The sequence below is a fragment of the Bacillus rossius genome, chromosome 1, assembly GCF_032445375.1.
Source record: "Bacillus rossius redtenbacheri isolate Brsri chromosome 1, Brsri_v3, whole genome shotgun sequence".
In the NCBI taxonomy this organism is placed as follows: domain Eukaryota; kingdom Metazoa; phylum Arthropoda; class Insecta; order Phasmatodea; family Bacillidae; genus Bacillus; species Bacillus rossius.
Window position 1 is genome coordinate 218,694,823 of NC_086330.1, and position 18,573 is coordinate 218,713,395.

The 18,573-nt window shown below is 37.6% G+C and overlaps 2 protein-coding genes across 3 annotated transcripts in view; one reads left to right on the forward strand and one right to left on the reverse strand.

The window, feature by feature from the left end:
- The window catches only part of LOC134527289 (uncharacterized), a 488,639-nt gene extending 486,125 nt beyond the window's left edge, over positions 1-2,514 (forward strand). For both annotated transcript variants that reach the window (XM_063359834.1, XM_063359833.1), the window contains one exon: positions 721-2,514. In XM_063359834.1, the coding sequence (XP_063215904.1) occupies positions 721-861 (141 nt within the window). In that variant the 3' untranslated portion in view covers positions 862-2,514. The remainder of the gene's footprint in view (positions 1-720) is intronic.
- A 7,124-nt stretch (positions 2,515-9,638) lies between these two features.
- Positions 9,639-16,366, reverse strand: LOC134527291 (myb/SANT-like DNA-binding domain-containing protein 3). The gene is made up of 3 exons (XM_063359844.1): positions 16,017-16,366; positions 15,194-15,528; positions 9,639-14,128 (listed from the first exon to the last, which is right to left on the reverse strand). The coding sequence occupies exons 1-3, from the start codon at positions 16,217-16,219 to the stop codon at positions 13,845-13,847; spliced, it is 822 nt and encodes a 273-aa protein (XP_063215914.1). The 5' UTR covers positions 16,220-16,366; the 3' UTR covers positions 9,639-13,844.
- Between the last annotated feature and the right edge of the window lie 2,207 nt (positions 16,367-18,573).

Genomic DNA, 18,573 nt, shown 5'->3' on the forward strand with positions numbered 1-18,573 from the left:
TCCTGAATTTGACTTAGCAATAATAACGACCATGGTATAATGCCAGACTAACCGTCATTTTATTGGACTAGCGCTCGGAAGGACCATGTTAATATGCCATTCCAGCCATCCTTGCATTGTACTAGAACTGGGAAGGATTGTTTTGGAATGCCAGTTCAGCCATCCTTACATTGTTCTAGCACTGGGAAAATGTTTGCTAATCCCTAAATTGCTCTAGTTGGTTTTGCTGTAATTATATCCATCCTAATGATATTGAGGATACGTAATGAGCTGATGGCCTGGGAAGGGGGTGCCATATTAGAGAATGGTCTAATACTAGAGAATGTTTCCTGACTTTACAGGATAGACTTCATTTTCATTGCATCAATTAATTAACGTTATTATTGATTATTCTGAGATTACTACTTTGTAACGAGCATCTCTAACTAGTGATGAGGTAGGAATAGGTTTTAATTTGTGCCTTAATCTACTGTTTCAACATACAGGAGTAGTATTTAATTTTAATTGCCTATTAATTTGAGTTTTGCTATACAGTTTGAAGGTTTAATGTCAAAGTGCATTTTTATGGTGTGAAAGTCTTTTTTGGATTCTCTGTTTTTTACAGTAATAACTTAATAGACAGTACTTAGTGATAAAAGAAGCATCTGAAAGGCGTGTTTTATTATATGTAAACATAGTGGCAGTGAGGGCAGACATGCTGAGGTGTGATGGTGCTTGCAGCGAGAGAGGCAGAAGCAGCGCCTGAACGGCATCCTGCTGCGACTGTTGGCGCGTCTGCCCAGCAAGCAGCCCCTGGACCTGTCCTACCTGCTAGACGCGGGCCGCAGACATCGCAAGAAGACGGCCGTGCTCAACCCTTGAGAGTGGCTGCTGTAGGGGTCGGCAGCTGGCGACTCCACCCGCCTCTCAGTGCCTCTTGTCGCCCGACATATCTCCTATTCCTAGCTCCACTTCTTGTAAATAAACTGTACATTCATTTTATTTAACAAATGCGGTATTATACATATATGTGTGTAAATATGATATAAGTTGCTGATATTTATTTTTTATGTTCGCAATTTTGTGTTAGTAGATGCAAGTCTTGAAATAGTAATCTGTGAGAAGATGACTAAATTATTGAACAATTGTTGTGACTAAATTATTGAACAATTGTTGTATTAAATTGTTTATTTACACCCGTTTATCATTGAAGTTTGTATGTATTTATTTGCAATTATTTATTGGCAGAAGCTTGTGGCACAGAGCTAACCATTTGTGCTGGCTTCCACGATGGTTCTCTTGCTCACTGACGTAGCTTGGTGTGAAGTTGTGACCCCTGCCTGAAACGCTCTGACCTTGCCCATCACGTTACTCGCGTAGTTCTCTGTGTGCGGTTATCGGTACAACATTTCTACCGTCACATCGTTTGTAGATACCTTAGTTGCAACTATGGTAAATCCTTGTTAAGAATTTTCTCAGCGTACTTAGAAATGTAGACTTATTAACACACAAGTTTTATTTAAAGGTTCATATTGTATGTATTTATAGGTCCAGTGCTAAATTTTTTAATTTATTATGCAGGAAAGTTTCTTAAGTGGGATTTACTGTAACATCTTAATGGTATATGACGTTGAAGGATTTGTATTGTGAGTTTATTAAATTTTTGTAATGAATGTAAATATTTTTAAGTAGTGAAACCTGTAACAAAATAACAAAAAGTACAAAACTAATGTTAAATTGTGCAAGTTAATTTTATGATCTTATTGCACATATGTTTAAGTGTAAGGTCATTTTGGCACTGAATTAGTGATAGTTCTATTGTGATGGTTGTTTGGTACTAAAAGTATAAGAAAAAGCATTTTAAAAAATTTCTTTAAATGCTGATCCATCTTATTTGTGTAAATGTTGAGAGAGTGAAAATGCAAAAATGTATATTTTTATGCTAGTCAAAGAATGCTAATAAAACTATTTTTGTCGATAATAATGTTAAGACTTTTCTCTTTTGAATTTTTTAGTAAGGAGTCAAGAGAAACGGGGAATAACTAAGGAATTTGGCTTGGCCAGGTGTATTATAGTTTTGTTTTATAAAGGATAATTTTTAATAGATAATATTATAATGTTAAGGGGAAACAGTGCACTTTCCTACAAACAACCTCACAACCCGTGCTCACATTGGCAGTATCAAATACTGCCTTGTTGGCCATGCGTTTTGACACGTAACTTATTTTGTACAGAAAAGTGTCTGTCGAGTAGAATATTCGATACTCACAGTGTTAGTTGTAGTCGAGACGTACTGTAAATAAATCCTGCACACCGTCATCTTTTCTTGTTTTTTATACTTTATCATTTTATACTTTTTTTTTTGCAAATGGTAATTGATTACAGAATATATGCTATTTGAAGCACATTTTTTGTTCTCAAATCTCTTTTTTGAACATTATAATATGCAATAGATTCAGAGCTGTAAACTTCTTGTTAAGTGTTCAACTGTATTAAAAAGTAAGAAAAATAATAATATGACGCTTCTTCAGACTATATTGCATTGTTTTATTTTAATGTTTTTTTTTTTTTTTCTCACTTTTGTAAGTTATACAAGGTAACATACAGTGAAAATGTTTCTGTTGGAAGGCTGTGTAGATATAGTTTGGCCAACCACTCATGACACTCAAGGCATCTCCGCTGAGTGGTCAGACCACTCATTCCCTCCAGTTTGGGATGAGTGGATGAATGTACGTGGCCATGTTGCTTTGAGACTCTTGTTTCTCCCTCTCGATTGCAATCTGTGCTGTCTCTGCCATAAATGAGGTCTTCAACATGTTTATTCAACTGAAATTGCATAAACCAACACAAATAAAAATTTAAAATTCCTACTTCATAAAGGAATTAAAACTCCCAAGTCGATATACTGATTGTAGCCTTGTATGAATACCGTTTTATGCCGACTTGCAGAAGGAAGCCTTAAAGGTGTTTATAGGGAGTATAGCTAAGATAGCACTGCAACCATACTGGACTGGACATGAGTCCCTCGCTCCAGTGACTCCGGGTGCTCTAGTTGTGGACAGGAGACACGAATTGGCATTATGAAAACAGAGGAACTATTGGTTAAAGTTGTGCCTGGTAAAGTACTAGTATGACACAGATGGTTAGGAGTTTAGGGCAGAAATAGTTCTGACATGTGGAATTGAATCAGTTGGGCACTTAATGTTTTTATTACAGAGCCAATCATCATAAACAATTCCGTTTTCACTAACAGTTCTGAGAATACAGATCTTTTAAAAATACGTAATAGTTACTTTTGAAAATACTTGTGTTAGCGTTAAATTACAGTAGAACCCGTTTATAGTGAACCGGCCTATAATGAATTCCCGTTTATTGTGAATTTCCGTCTCAGTCCCGGCAAAATGATTTGAGGTTATGTATTAATTTATTGGATATAGCGCACAATTTTTTGTCAATGTTGATACGTTTTCCCGTGTACCACGAACAAATTTTATCTCAAATATTTTCATATAATTAAAAGTTTTTTCACAAAACGTCTATTCTGGGTCACATTGAAGTTTTTCTCCGCAGTACGCTACTCGATTGTCCACTGTTCATATTATAAACAAGTCGTAATCGAGTGGCCTCGGTAGGCTACGTGTAGCCAAAAATGGTGATCAGTTTGGTGAAAATAAAAAATAGTTTTCCCTGCATAGTTAAAGAATGGGCGAACGCGTGTACATTTATTATGTTATCAAAATTATAAATAAATTACCGCCACACTAATATGTATGTACATCATAGCAGAAAATTCAATATTTTTACGTCTCATTTTTATCGTTCACGTTTCGGACATTTTGATCGGATAAGGTTCGTAAGACTACCACTAGATAGAACTCTGTGGACAAAATGTTTCCATAGAAAGTGAGAAAATTTCGTTCCAGCTTTAGCAACTGCGATACTAAATGATACGTAGTAATCTTTGATGCAGCACACTCGTTATTTTTCGTTTATTTACTTTTGACGGTAAAAAGAATTACGTGTTATTAAGCTGCAAATTTGCTTCAATAAGAAATACGTACATAAAAAAAGGTGAAAAACGCGGTAAAAAAACGTAAGGCATTATCTGTGCGAGATAAACTGGACATTATTGAAAAGGGAGACTCCAACCCCACTGTCCCGCACGTGTTAATAGCAAAGGAACTGGGAATTGCAACATCCACATTAAGTACAATATTAAACAAGCTGAACAATCTTCTTTCTCAAGCTGCGATAATGTCACAGAGTATTAAATGCCCGAAAAAAGGATAATATGCCGATTTCCAAGAACCATTAGGTAATAGAAAGTGTAGTTCATTGAAAAAAAAATCTGCATTTGCTCATAAAACTGTTGCTTTGAGTATTTTCATTCGTTCTTTTCTTGGCTTAGGCCTATGTGTAGTTAAGATTTTGCTTTTGAGAATGTATTGCCAATATAAAAGTTTTCCCAGATATAAAGTTTCCCCTCTATAGTGAACATATAAACTACTCCTTTCAGATTTGTTATAACAGGGTTATACTGTATATGTTTTTTTTTTATTTTACAGTGTTGTTATATTACATGAAATTATATTAAATATACTTATTAGAACAACAATCACAGTGAAAGTGCGTATTTTATCTAACATTTTATGCCTTGCTAATTGAGATAATGTCTGAAGAAATCCCTCACAACAATGTTTCTTTCACACTTCTCATGTGTACCACTTTGATACGTGTAGAACTACATGCAGATGCCCCATGTTGTCACTTGCATTTCTGTTCACTAGTTGGAGGGTACTACCTAACCTTCCACATAGACTTCAAACACATTATCTACAACTCCTCTAGCACACAACTTTCAGTAATTGTACAATAACCACTCTCTTCTTAGGGTGTTTCCTGGGTGACATGTTTTAACAGAGGAAATTCCTCGTGTGGCTGCTAAGTAAGGTCTTGGTTCCCTCGATCATACAATGCATTATCTGGAGGTGTATTCTGTCATCTTCAACTGCTCTCCCATGAAGCTACTGGAAATGTTTCCGCCATCACTGAAGCATTCTTAAACACTATCTACCATGGTAAAGCATAGCAGGTATGTTCCAAAGCCAACAATACAATCCAAAATTATTACTTTTAAAATTAAAATATCACCTGGAATTGGAAGGAGTTTTAGTTTGTACATTCTTGTCCGTCCAATGCATCAATACAGTCATCACAGGTCCGCTTGTAGAAGCCTTTCAGTTTTAGTGGTTCCACTGCAGGTTCACTGACTTCATGCTATGCTTCTGTGCTACAGTTGATAGCTACATTCTTGCAATTATGAACAAACTAGCTGCCCGACCCGGCTTCGCACGGCTATACTAATGGAAAAAATTTAAGCCACATCTCCCATTTACAGTAATGGTAAATAAAAAAAATTCAGTGAAAATTTATTACAATGCTGTATAATGTACCGGAGAGAAAATGAATAGCACGATGGTTTCCCGAATCGTGCACGCAACGTACAACTGATGTAGCCGTACTTCGCTACGGCAGTCTACAGGCAGATCACTCTTGCGCCGCTCATTATACATGCCCCTCCTTGTGGGTACGCCTCTGCCGCGCGATGCCCGTTGCCATGGAGATGCAGAAGGCATGAACAATGCAAAATCCTGTTCTCATGCAGACAAAGTACCCACTGTTGCCTGGTTTTAACCACCCATGGGATCTAATTTTCGGAAAATGTCATCCTGTGTAACATAAGAAACATTACTGTGAAGTTTCAAGTCTGTAAAATATATATACTTGAAAAAAAGGGCAATAAAAAAACAAATTAAACACAGAGAGAGGGGAAAAAAACAATAGTTTAGGTTTGCGATTTAAAGTGATAAAAAGTATTTAAATACTAATTGAACTCTTATGAGGGTACTGATTGCTTCGTTGTTAATATCACACGGGTGTTTTTTACTTGTATGGGAAAATTAAGAATGATAAGGCATCTAGTGCGTGGCAACAATGTTAATAGGCAATAGCGCCTGCGGCATTAACACACACTTTGTACGTGTACTGCATGTTGTATCTAGCCCCCTCCAACGCATTTGATTCTAAATTGGAGTTTTAGTAAGGATCCCTAATGTTATTGATAATATAATATAGCCTATAGCCTTCCTCGATAAATGTACTATCCAACACTGAAAGAATTTTTCAAATCAGACCAGTGGTTCCTGAGATTAGTGCATTCAAACAAACAAACAACAAACTCTTCAGCTTTATAATATTAGTATAGATTCTCAGAAGCCATGTACTTTGTCGTCCTGCCGATGTTGATGCGTGGTTGGGTGGTGTCTGAGGGCGCCAACTAAACTTTAACGGGGACGGTTGCTGTGGGCTAGTTCACAGCACGAGACTCCGTCTCTCGGTGGTCGTGACGTCGCCACTTGGCAGGCAGGAGTGGTTGGACCACACACACGACTAACGTTGTCGGCACGCACACGACTGTCCGGTCCGCACACGAACACCGATCGCCGAACTCCGCGAGTCGCACACGACTGCTCGCGCCGAGGGGTGAAGGCCAACTGGCGCGTCCCGGCAGGTCCCGTTAGGGCTCGAGTCGATCTCCGCTCTCCATGACAATCGACCTCCACCCGTTCGAGACACTACCACCGACCACACACGCCGACCGGTGAGGCACCGAGGTGGCATAACGACCTGTGCGAGCCACGGGAGCACCTGGGACGACGTCAAATGCCCCCCCCCCCCTCACCGAGGCCGTTATGCCCCCTCGAAGCCTCCATCACACGCATTGCCTCGGGGCATTTCCTCCGTAGGTACACTGTAAGTTCTCTGGAGTGCACTGTGTCTGAGGGCCGGGACTATAGTCGGCTTTCGGTTATCAGCCAGCTCCCGAAAGTCTCTTCACTGCGAAACTCGCACTATAGACCTCTTTCGGTAGCTGGATAACTGCTAGGTGCGGATGGCTCTCCACTCTTGAGTGAATGAGGTCTGAAGCTCTGTCGAAAGTCTGTTCGGCGTATTTCATAACGTTTTGTTGACAATGGCGGCGGATTTGGATGAGTTAAGAAATCACATAAATGGAGTTTTTGAATTTTACGAAGAATTGGAAGATCATGTTCGGCTTCCTAAAAGATATATAAGAAATACGCCAGATCCCTTTGAAATCTACAGAGAAAAGGAGTTTCAAAATAAATTTCGATTCTCAAAAGAGGTGGTTAGAAATGTCCTGTACCCATTTGTTCAGCATTTGGAAAAACCAGATAATCGTGGTTTGCCGATTCCTGCAGAAAGGCAGTTATTGTTAGCCTTGCGGTTTTATGCAACTGGGAGTTTTCACGTAAGTATTTTTAGCTGTATTTACCCATTGATGTCATGCAATGATAAATTCTAACCTCCATACTAACCTGAAAAAAAAGTAAACAAATAGCTGCTCATATAGGGTATATATGCATACATAACTAGTCATATGAATGTGTGTTAAGTTTTGATTTCGCATTGTTCATATACCAAGCTTATAACAGTCTCATGAATTTGTTTTTTTTTTTTTATCATAAATTAAATTTGTTGAAACAAGTCACAATGTCATACACCCTAATCTATTGTACCATGTTAATTCCCAATACAAATACAAATTAATGGTAGTATACATTATAATTTACTTCACCTCTCATTTTGGCTACCTTCTTTACTTACACAGTTTATAAAAACTTTTATCGATAATTAACTTCTCATTCTGGTGTATGTACTCTTGTAGGCATAACAACCATTAGGAAGTTCTTTAATTTCATATGTTCAGCTATTAAGATCCCTCTTAAAAAATGTAATAAAACTTATGTTGGAGTAACTTAGTACGATGTTAATTATTTTCACTGTATAACATATGTTTACCATCTAAGCTTGTTAAGTTAAGATTTTGTTAGTATTAAATGTAATTTCAAAATCATTTGTTTTTACAGGAAGTCTGTGGGGACATGAGTGGCCTAAGCCGAAGTACAGCGGGTGCAGTAATTAAAGCTGTGACTGAAGCTCTAGCTGGACAGCTGAGGCACCACATCAAGCTACCCAACAGTAATGAGGAAATAAATGTTGCTATGCAAAGATTTTTTGACATTGGAAATTTCCCTGGTGTTGTTGCTGCAATAGACTGCACTCATGTTCCCATAGCAAATCCTGGAGGAGACAGAGGAGAAGTGTTTCGAAACAGACATGGGATATTTTCCCTGAATGTTCAGGTAGGTTTCGTTTAAATTAAATTGTGTCTCAATGTATATCCTATAGAAGAGTTTCCGCTTCTTTTTTTATACATATCTATTGTTTCATTCAAGCTTCATGAAAGTTTGTAGGTACACTTGACATTGAAAACAAGAGGAAGATCATTGTCTGCCTAAAATTTAGTAAAACCATCCCCGTCCCACTCTCCCATCCCTGAAATCAAATTTGAAGTAGATAAAAGGAAAATTGCTTCTTCATCAGACTTTGAAGGAAAAACTATCCCCATTACTCATGCATTAGTATTTTAAGTTTCTCATATTTAAAAATACATTTTGTTTTGGAATTGCTTCCAAAAATAAAATTAAGCCTTATTAAATAACATAAAGCACTGCAGCCTACTTTAAAATATATCTGCACGTGCATGTGCATGCATATACACGCACATACATACACAATGTGCTGTAAAACAGTTTTTGTTAACATTAATTATGTAACCAAATGAAATGAATTTTTAAGTAAATTTTTATTACATAGTTACCAAATGGTTTAGTTTATTTAATCGAAAAGGAAGTGCAACTTCAATTGCATGTAAATACTTTACTTTTTTAGTTGCAGCCAATTTTTTTATTATAATCTTATTACACAGCTAATGTATTTTTGGTGCAGGTTGCTGTCAGCGCACAGATGAAAATAATTGACATTTGTGCCACAAGACCAGGTTCTTGCCATGATGCAAGAATATTTGATGGCTCAGGGCTCAAGGTTTGCTTTGAGGAACAACGCATAAAAGGCATTATGTTAGGAGACAGTGGCTACCCGTGTCTTCCATACCTATTTACACCACTGTTAAATACACAGACTGAGGCAGAAGAAAGATACAATGCAGCTCATATCCGAACCAGGAATGTTGTGGAAAGAACATTTGGTGTTTGGAAACGAAGATTCCGCTGCCTAACAAAAAAACTGGAGCACAAGCCTGAAAACATTGTTGCCATAATTTGTGCAACTGCTGTTTTGCACAATATCAGCTTAGACGTTGAAGCTCCTCTACCCGAAGATGAATTCCCTTGGGTTCATGTTTTTGGTGCTCCTATAGCAGCAGCTGCTGCAGGGAATCGCAACAGATTAGGTCATCTTATTCGTGCAGATTTTATTCAACGTCGGTTTATGTAATTTATTTCATATTTGTGTAGTATTTGTTTATTTTATGCACTAAGTGAGATTTTTTTAGTTGTTCAGAATATGATTGGCTGTGAGCCGGCTCTGATGATTCAGGAGTCTGGACATACCACATAAATGCTATTTAATTGAAAACTATGTATGGATAAGTTAAAAATTAATTATTTTATGTAGAGTCAATAACATCTCACAAATATCAGGCAAGCCAAGTTAACAAAACAAAATTTCCAACCTTTTGGAAGTGTTTTTGCAGTAGAAACTTAGTACAATTCATATAAAAGTGTATGAAATATTTATTTACCAAATTTTTCACATTAAAGTATACAGCTGGTACACAACCCTGCTTGGCATATCATGTATCCTGTTAAATACCTATAAATACAAGCATTGCCTTGTGACTCACATTTAGCATCTGTAATATACTATTTACATTTCTCAGCTGGTTAACCTGTCATAGGGACAATGGAAGTCTATATCTCTTATGAAACAATATATGTAAGACTTTTTGTTCACCTCCATATTTTAAGAATATCTAATTACAACAAATTCATATTTTAAAATAATGTGGGACCTGTAACAAATTTCAATCTATAATTGTCTTAATGTAACATACTAGTAACATTACCATGTAGTGTAAGATTTTAATCTTAGGATCTACAATTGAATTGTTTGCATTATTTTCTTGATAATTAATGCAACAGTGAAAACCTTTCTTTGGTTAACAGTATAGGCCCAGGCACTGTAATGTCACATTCTATTTATTTGATAACATGCAGGTATTTGGACCGTATTGTACTTTTTTTTCAACAAGCTGTTAAAATTACCACTAGTGAATGTACATCTATTGTTCTGCGGTGGAAAACGAAAAGTTTTTAACTATAAAAGTAAATAATTCAATAGATTAAATTAAAACTTACATTTATCTGATCACATGTGATGCATACAAGAATCATTACAGGTGTATTTTAAGAAATTTGTTCTTAGATCTAGTGGACACCAAGTGTGAAACATATAAATTACTTTTACTTTTTTCAGTCTGTTATAAGGTAGTAAGGCTGTGGTTCATATTTATTTTATCATTATTATATTTGTTGATATCCTTTTAGGTATATTTTGAAGGAAGGCTGTCTCTTTAAGCCGTTACCACTGGAAAATTTTATTTAGCCTTTCATTTCATGGTTTACAGATCCAAACCCATCGTCAACTAATAAGTTTATACAAATATGCATATCAGATTTTTATGAAGACAATAACTACTGTAAGTTTGCACTAATCTCTTTCAAAAACTTATACATAAAATATAGTAATGAAAAATCTCAGTAGTTTGTTAATGGGAAAAATTACACTAAAGGGGTAGGAATGGGGAAATTTATTTTAAAAACTGAAAATTTGCTATAATTCTTTTCTTATAACAAGTATGTATCAAGTTACAACTCAGGAAAGTATTTAATTTAAATTTTTTTATATGACTAACTGTGCCTTCAAGGAGTATAAAAAAACGGGCTGGCAGGCAGAAAAAAAATAATCGAAACACCCTTTTTGGGCACACTACAAAGTTCATTTGAATTGTTTGTATATTATATTATTTTTATCTGAAATTTTTTTGATAACACCACTTCTGCAAAGGATTAAAAAAAAACAGGTAGAATAAAATAATGTATAATTTCTGTACAATGAACAGTATTAAATCCATTCATATTTATTGTTAAACCTGTAATAACCCAATTTACAGCCCTCCCAAAATTTTAAACATCTTAGGGTATTAAGGTTTTTTATGTTTAAAGATTAAATTCAGTGTGATGGCTATGGTTTCTGAGATCATTTAAATAACTTTTTTTTTACCTTTTAAGAAGTATTTGCGTGTTTGCCATATTTTATGATTATAATTTACATTATTTCATGGTGTTAAGTATTTGTGATGAATTTGTTTTGTGGTGTATAAGTCACTTAGTTATTTTTTGTGTTTGTTTAGTTGTGTAGTTACATTTTAAGTGGTTTAATGTTTTTTTTAAAGTATTGCTTGCTTGTTCTTTATTTGTAAATGCTTGTTAGCATAAATTTTGTTGTAAATTTTTTTTCACCATGACCAGTTTTCTTTGTTCACGAGCTGATGCTATTGTGTGCCATAAGACAGTGTGTTCTGGATACGTGAGAAAAGCCTCTGGAACTAGTCGAAGTTTTGAAACAGCATATTTATGAGAGCTGAGAAGTAAATTTCACGGCTGTGGTCACAGCTTTCTGTCACATTCAACCTTTTTTTCTTCTTTTTGATACTGTATTTTAAATTCATCGACCCAGTTGCAGGTATTAGCCCTAAACAATTCACGACTGACTTCGCCATTGTTCTGAGGACATGGTCCATCAGCTTGTACCATGAGTGGCAAGCCATCTTGCTATTCAATTTTCAGAACCTTGAACAGTCAATTGGTGTTTTGGAGACTTTGAACATGTTTTGTGCAATCTAAATATTATTTAGATGTGTATCTGTACCATGGTCGCATATGGCGATAGTAGTGACTTGTGACAGGCATAAATAAAAAAAATAGTGATAAGAAAATGGTGTCTGAGATATGTAATTTCCATAACCATTCATTGACATAAATTATGTTTCTTGGAACCTAAACAAATTTTTCATTGCATTATTAATTTATGCAAGTGTTCATGAATGTGCACACAATTCTAAAAAATTCAGCTAGCCAGGCAAGGTGAGGCATTACACAGCTTAAAATCGTACAATTTTTTGGTCTGAAATAATTATTTGATAGACAAACCACTGCTGAAAGTGGTTGAAAATAACAGGGGGCAAAGGACAAAAAAATTTCTTAACCTCCCCTATTAAGTAAACTATAAAATCTATAGCAATTAACTGTAACTCTTCTAAAAATTATTGAAAACTTTGGTCTGAAATAATTTTTAATAAGAGAAACTTACTGAAAGAGGTTGAAAAACTTTCTTAACACTGTTGTCTAAACTTAGTTTTTATGTTACCAACTATTAATGCAAAAGGTGGAGATAACAATAGTTGAAAGATAAATATTTGGTATGCATAATATCAAAGTATCTTGAACATAATCTACAACTTTTGGCTGAAACAATTTTCAGTGAGATCAACAATAATCATACCAGGGATTTAAATATAAAAGAATTCAAAACTTGCTTGGTCCAAAGGAAAGATTAATAAAAACCATGCATAATGAGTTAAAAACATTGCTGCATGGAGTATGAGAAAATGTTTTTAATTGGATCATTTTGGAATACAAGAGACTATATGGTGTGTTTAGTAGTTTTAAGTTCTACAATTGTTCCAAAAGTTTATAGAACACTTCCTAAATAAGAAAGTAGTTGGAAATCTATTTGATTTAGTTCTCTTGTAGAATTAGTACTTTAAAATGAGCTTGTTTTGAGATACACCAGAAATATGTCAATACAAGTTTAGGTTACTAACCTGAAAGTCATAACATTAAGCAGGGTAGCCAAGTAATGGACAATACAATTATGTATTAAATATTAGGATTGTTGCAGCCGCTGTTATTTTCACATGTTTAGTGGGAAAATTTGTACTTCGTGCCACTTTTCTGTATGTTTTAAAAATAAGTTTATAGTATTGCTTAAGTGTAAATATTTATGTATCTGTACTTTGTAGAAAAAAAAGAAATTTTAACATAGTGATTATAAAGGCAAAAATTTTTTTATATGATAAACTTTACTGAAAAAAAGAAAATTAAAATTCTAATTACTTTTCTAGATATAGAAATAGCTTACTGTTGCTTATTTCATTTGCAGTTTTTTTAATGTACTAACAACTTGCAAAAATAACTATCAGGATCTCTATAAAAATCTAAATAAAAAATTTCCATGACCAAAATTACAAATTTCCCTAATGAAAATTTAAAAATAATTTACCTACATATTTTGCAATTTCTTAAAGAAATAATGGAAATCCAGTCTCAGCCATCCCTATAGCTTGTACTAGTTCAAACAGAACCTTTCATACACCATTTTACAGGGGAAGGGTGCGACTGCTCTCTCTGGAAAAACAAACTGATTTAGTCTGTATGATGGCACACCGGAACATAAGATTTTTGCTTTAAATAACTATAACTGAGGAATTTCCATTTTTTAAAGTAAATTTCCTGCCTTCCCCTTACCAATTTCAAGTTCCGTGACATGTAAAATAAAAATTTCACATGTAATAATTAATTTATTAGTTACATGCATAGCCGTCTTACTTATGTAACACCTTTAAAAAAAATTAAGTTTTGTTTTTTTATTCTAATTTCACCATAAACAAGATGTTTTCATAAAGTGCTGCAACATCTAGCCCTTCAAATTGTAATCATGCACTTGGTGCAAACTGGTTTTGCAATCAAAAACATATGAATATATACCATTTTCTTTTTATGCAAACAGACTGAAACCCAAATACATAATTAAACAATTACGACCCATCTAGATACAAAATTACATTATTTATAAGAGGACTACAAATCATTTTCTGTGTTTTTACACTCATGTGTTTGCAACTGGCGCAACAAAAATTGTTCCCTGGCAAGTTTAACTGCATGTATTTCTGCATTTTGCCTCATCACTGCAGCATGCAACTCAGCATTCTGTTTCAGTTTCGCTGCATGACTTTCTCGGAGCATCCTAATCTCCTCATCAATTTGTTCGATCCTCTTCTTAACTTCAGCCTCAACCATTTGTGTAGACTTGACAGAAAAGGAGCCCTTCTTGCTAACTGGTAATTTTGCAGGAAATATTCCATCTGAAAACAAAATTATTTTATGAGTTCATTGGTACATCATAACAATTCACAGATATTTTTGTATGTTTTAACAGAACATGTGGGAATAGTTTTTAGCCAAGATAAATTTGCTACATACAAAATTTAACAGTAGCATAGCTGCAAAATAAATATAAAGGGGGCAATCTTAAGAACATAATCCAAAAATATTTTTTTGGCATTATTTCTAGGAATCATTTTGTAACATGACAATGCAATATTTCAAGTAATTTATCTTTAATGCACAGTTTTCTGGTTGGTTAGGTTAGGTTAGGATAGGTTAGCTAAATCTAAATTACTGTATAAAAAAATCAGTTAGCTACATTATAATACCAACCATAAAATAATGTGGGTTAGGTTAGTTACATTATCAGTTTAGCATTGCTACATCAAAAATACTGTGACCATTAAAAATATTTTCCAGTAATATTAATGTAGCTATTCTAACCTAACAAGCAGTTCATGATGTTAAGTATTTTTAATGCAGATAAAATAACCTAATGGACATGTGAAAAATGGCAGTGGCTGAGTGAAAGCGGATGGTTGAATAGGTTAGTAAAACTATATTAAAATTACAGTGAAACCATTATAACAATAATTACAGTATGGACACATCATCAACAACGGATGAGAGCACAGTTATTGTACTGGAACATATTAAGAGTGATTTCTCCCAAACTATTAAGAAACGTGCTTCCAATTTTAAATAAAAGGACGTATTTAAAATGTGGAAAATTTAGTTTCTGATTTATATTTAATTTTTTCGTCTGAGAATTAGCTTTTTTTCTGTATCAGATGCGTCCCTCTTGTTAATTAACTAACATTCTGTTTGAAATACTTTGGCATCAAGATGGAAAATTACAATTGATTGTTCTTCTTCATGAATGCAATTTATTTAGATCTATGTCAGTGAAGTAATACATCGCAAAGTGCAAATAATATGAAATATTTACTTTACATTAGAAATACAAATTTCTGTCAATGTCAGAATAATCATGAGGTACTGTTTAAAAAAATGCTCTTAACAAGTAAATAATTTTACCTTACCTGTATTATTCAAGTTCTGTGATGAAGCAGGCATAGTAGCTCCATGAATTGGTGATGGGCTGTCTGGAGCATCTGCGACTTCATCCAGTTCAGCCACTTCTGCAGAGACAGCTGCGGCACTTGAGTCAGCCCTGGCATCCAGGAGGTGGATTGCATTGCTATCCCATTCGGACACTACTTCGAAATCAAAATATGGCTGGATAGAGGACACCACAGTTGATATTTCCTCCATCTGAGGTGGGGAAACAAACGCTTTACCACCGCCTGTTGCCATTGCGTGAAGCCTTTCAGTCTGGCGATGCTTCCTTGCTGTTGTTTTGGTTTTTTCCCAACACCTGGAAAGTTAAAATTTAACAAATTCATATTATAAATTAATACTTATATTAAAAATTACTGTAATTTCAATTTTGGTGTAATACAGTTTCAACATAATACAATTCAAACGAAATTTAATGGTTATTTAACTAATTAGAAATATGCTACTAACTAGCAAATTCATCATACTTTATTGGGATTTGAAATCTCAGAGCATTAAAAGTATTTTTTTTTAGAAGGATGTAAAAGTTAGGATATAAGACCATTTATAAAGTTCAGTGGTAACACGTATCAAAATTTCTCTCTTGATCCTGATGGCATGATTCTATATACATTGATCATGTGGTACATGATCAAGATCAAGAGATAAATTAAATACATAACCAGGCAATTACTTCAGCAACGACATTTTAAACCTGAGTGGATTTTACATATCTTGCCCCATCACATCACATTTTATCGCTTTCAACACTGATATATTTTACAAGTTTACTATAGTCACACGTACCTTTTCAACTGGCCATCATCTCTTTTAGTCGTGACATTACGGGCGTTGAACTCCAAGGCTATTACCTTCCACGTGGCTTTTTTGTCATTATTTGAAACGGAGTCCGTTTTCTTGTTTTCCACAACATGCTTATATTTCTTTATAAGATCAAACAAAATGTGTTTGTCAGCTTGCGTAAATGCGATATTCTTAGACGTACTCATTATTTTCACAAACAAATTCTAAACAAAAAATTAATCACTATACGCTAAACAAACACTCGCTAAGCTCGCCAAAATCATGCACAAACACAACAAATAACTCAGCTGTTGTTCTTAATGCACAAAAGACGATCGAAAATAAAAGGGTGTCTTCCTACACTCATCCGAAATGCTGTCGGTAGGTAGAAATTCGTGCTTTGTTGCCAAATTTACACTGAATGTGGATGTGGAAGCGCTTTCAGCTGGCAGTCATCCGAAAAACGTTTATAGGAAACAGGAAGTGAACAAGCTGCCAGAAGAATGACTGTTGACAGCGCTTTCGGATAACGACTATAGGCTCGGCCCTGAGAGGTGTTGGTAGATGTAGTGGAGTTGGGCTGGGCGATATGCGGTAGCAACCTCATCACTGAGCAGTGGTGTGCATCCGGGAAAAGGTTCTGTCTAGGGTTGGTGCGGCCCCCAGCACGGGCCCCTAGTGGTGGTTGGTACCCCTCATTTATCCCGAACCTGACAGGGGGGACATGAGGCCGGGTCGATCGCCGCACCACCTGAGTTTGTGACGTGGCGTCTGGCTCAGCTTGGTTGGGTACAGGCGGTGCTTTCCCTGTGTCGTCGGCCTCATCGAGAGGGACGATGGTCACTCCTCCGTCCTCCTGGCTGGGTTGCCCGTCGCCTCGCTGGTCTGCCCCTGTGGACTCAGGCTCGTCAACCCGCACTGAAAATGTCGATCTCTCCAGACTCGCATCCGCTGGCCATTTAGGGGGGGACATGCCCTGGGTAACGGCAGATGCCGTTAACCCCAGATAGTCCCAGTAACCCAAGCGCCTCATCATGTGCTCCAGCTCGGGCATCGTGGCCCTGCTTGCCTGGGGCTCGGGCGACGAGCAAGTATGGTGCACATTCGCCGTCTGCATGGCCTGTGACAGGAGGGGTTGACCTGTGGCTGGTGTCATTGGGCTTGGTGATACTATGGTTGCATGATCTGTGTCCGATGTCGCCGCGAGAGGTGATGGGGGGAATTGATGTTTGTCTGATGTCCTTGTCCTCTGTGGACCTTTGTGCAGGTGTCCCGGACCAACCTTAGGGTGGACTAACCGGAGATCATCTCGGTGAACCTTGGCGGCTCTTTCACTCCGTGTTGTGACCGCGTAGGTGGTAGGCCCGAGTCGCTTCACTACCTCACGGGGTTCGGACCATTTAGGGGCCAGGCTTGCGCAAAACTTCTTGCCTCTGGAGGAAAGGTGGTGACATCGGACGTACACCTGTTGCCCCGGCTCCAATGGCAGGGGTGGGTGAGTGGTCTGAGGGGTATGAGTGGCTCCAAACTGTGCCTGATTCCGGCGTGCATCCTCCCGTCTTTCGGCGACAGGCATTTGAAGCACTCGTTCAGCAGCGCCCGCTACCCGGAGTTCCCCTGGGAGGGCGAGATCCCGTCCCTGAAGCAACTCCGCAGGGGAGTAGCCGGTTAACACGTTTCGGCGGCGACGGAGGCAGTACAATATCTTGGGGAGGAGCACATCCCACTGGGTGTGGTAGTCCCCCAGACGTAGCCGCAACTGGACTTTGATGTCCTGGTTGCGGCGTTCTGTCGGGTTTGCTCTTGGGTGGTACGTGGGTGTCGTGTGGTGCTCCACCTCCCAGCGCTTACAATCGGCCTTCCAGCACCGGCCTTTGAATTGTGTGCCATTATCTGTGAGTAGCACTCGGGGAAACCCATATCGTGGGAATACTTCGGCATCGAGGAGAATGGCGATGGTCTCAGCTCGTACATTGGTGACGGCGAACGCTTCTGCCCAGCGTGTGAAAGCATCCGTGATTACAACCAAGAATCGCTTCCCGCGGGATGTGCGGGGGTATGGGCCCATTACGTCGAGAGCCACGGTGTGAAATGGGTCATGGGGCCTCCTGGGGCACTGTTGCTCTACCCCGTCAGGCCGACGGGCCTTGCGCTGTTGGCATGGTTGGCAGTCTCGCACATAATCGCGGATGTCACCTGCAATGCCCGGCCAGTGGAACCACTGCCGCAGTGCCCGCTGGCTCTGGTCGGCCCCCGGGTGTCCCGCTAGGTCGTGATCATGATAAAAATGCAAGGCAGCCTTCTGTCCTGCCGGCGGCACGTGCGTGCGCCACGAGCTCATGTCTCCGGGCACACGGCTCTGGAGTACCCCGTCAAGACTACGTAGGTGGGGAAGCTCCTGTTCTCTGCATTTAGCGAGGTCTGCTTGACTGACCAAGTCCTGGCTCTGTGCGAGACGGACAATCTCCATGAGGTTGGCTAGGGTAGCTGGCGCAGGGTCGCGGGGCCTCTCGGCCGTAGTGGCGTATAGTGCTGCTGGCGGGGGCTCACTTGTAGACCC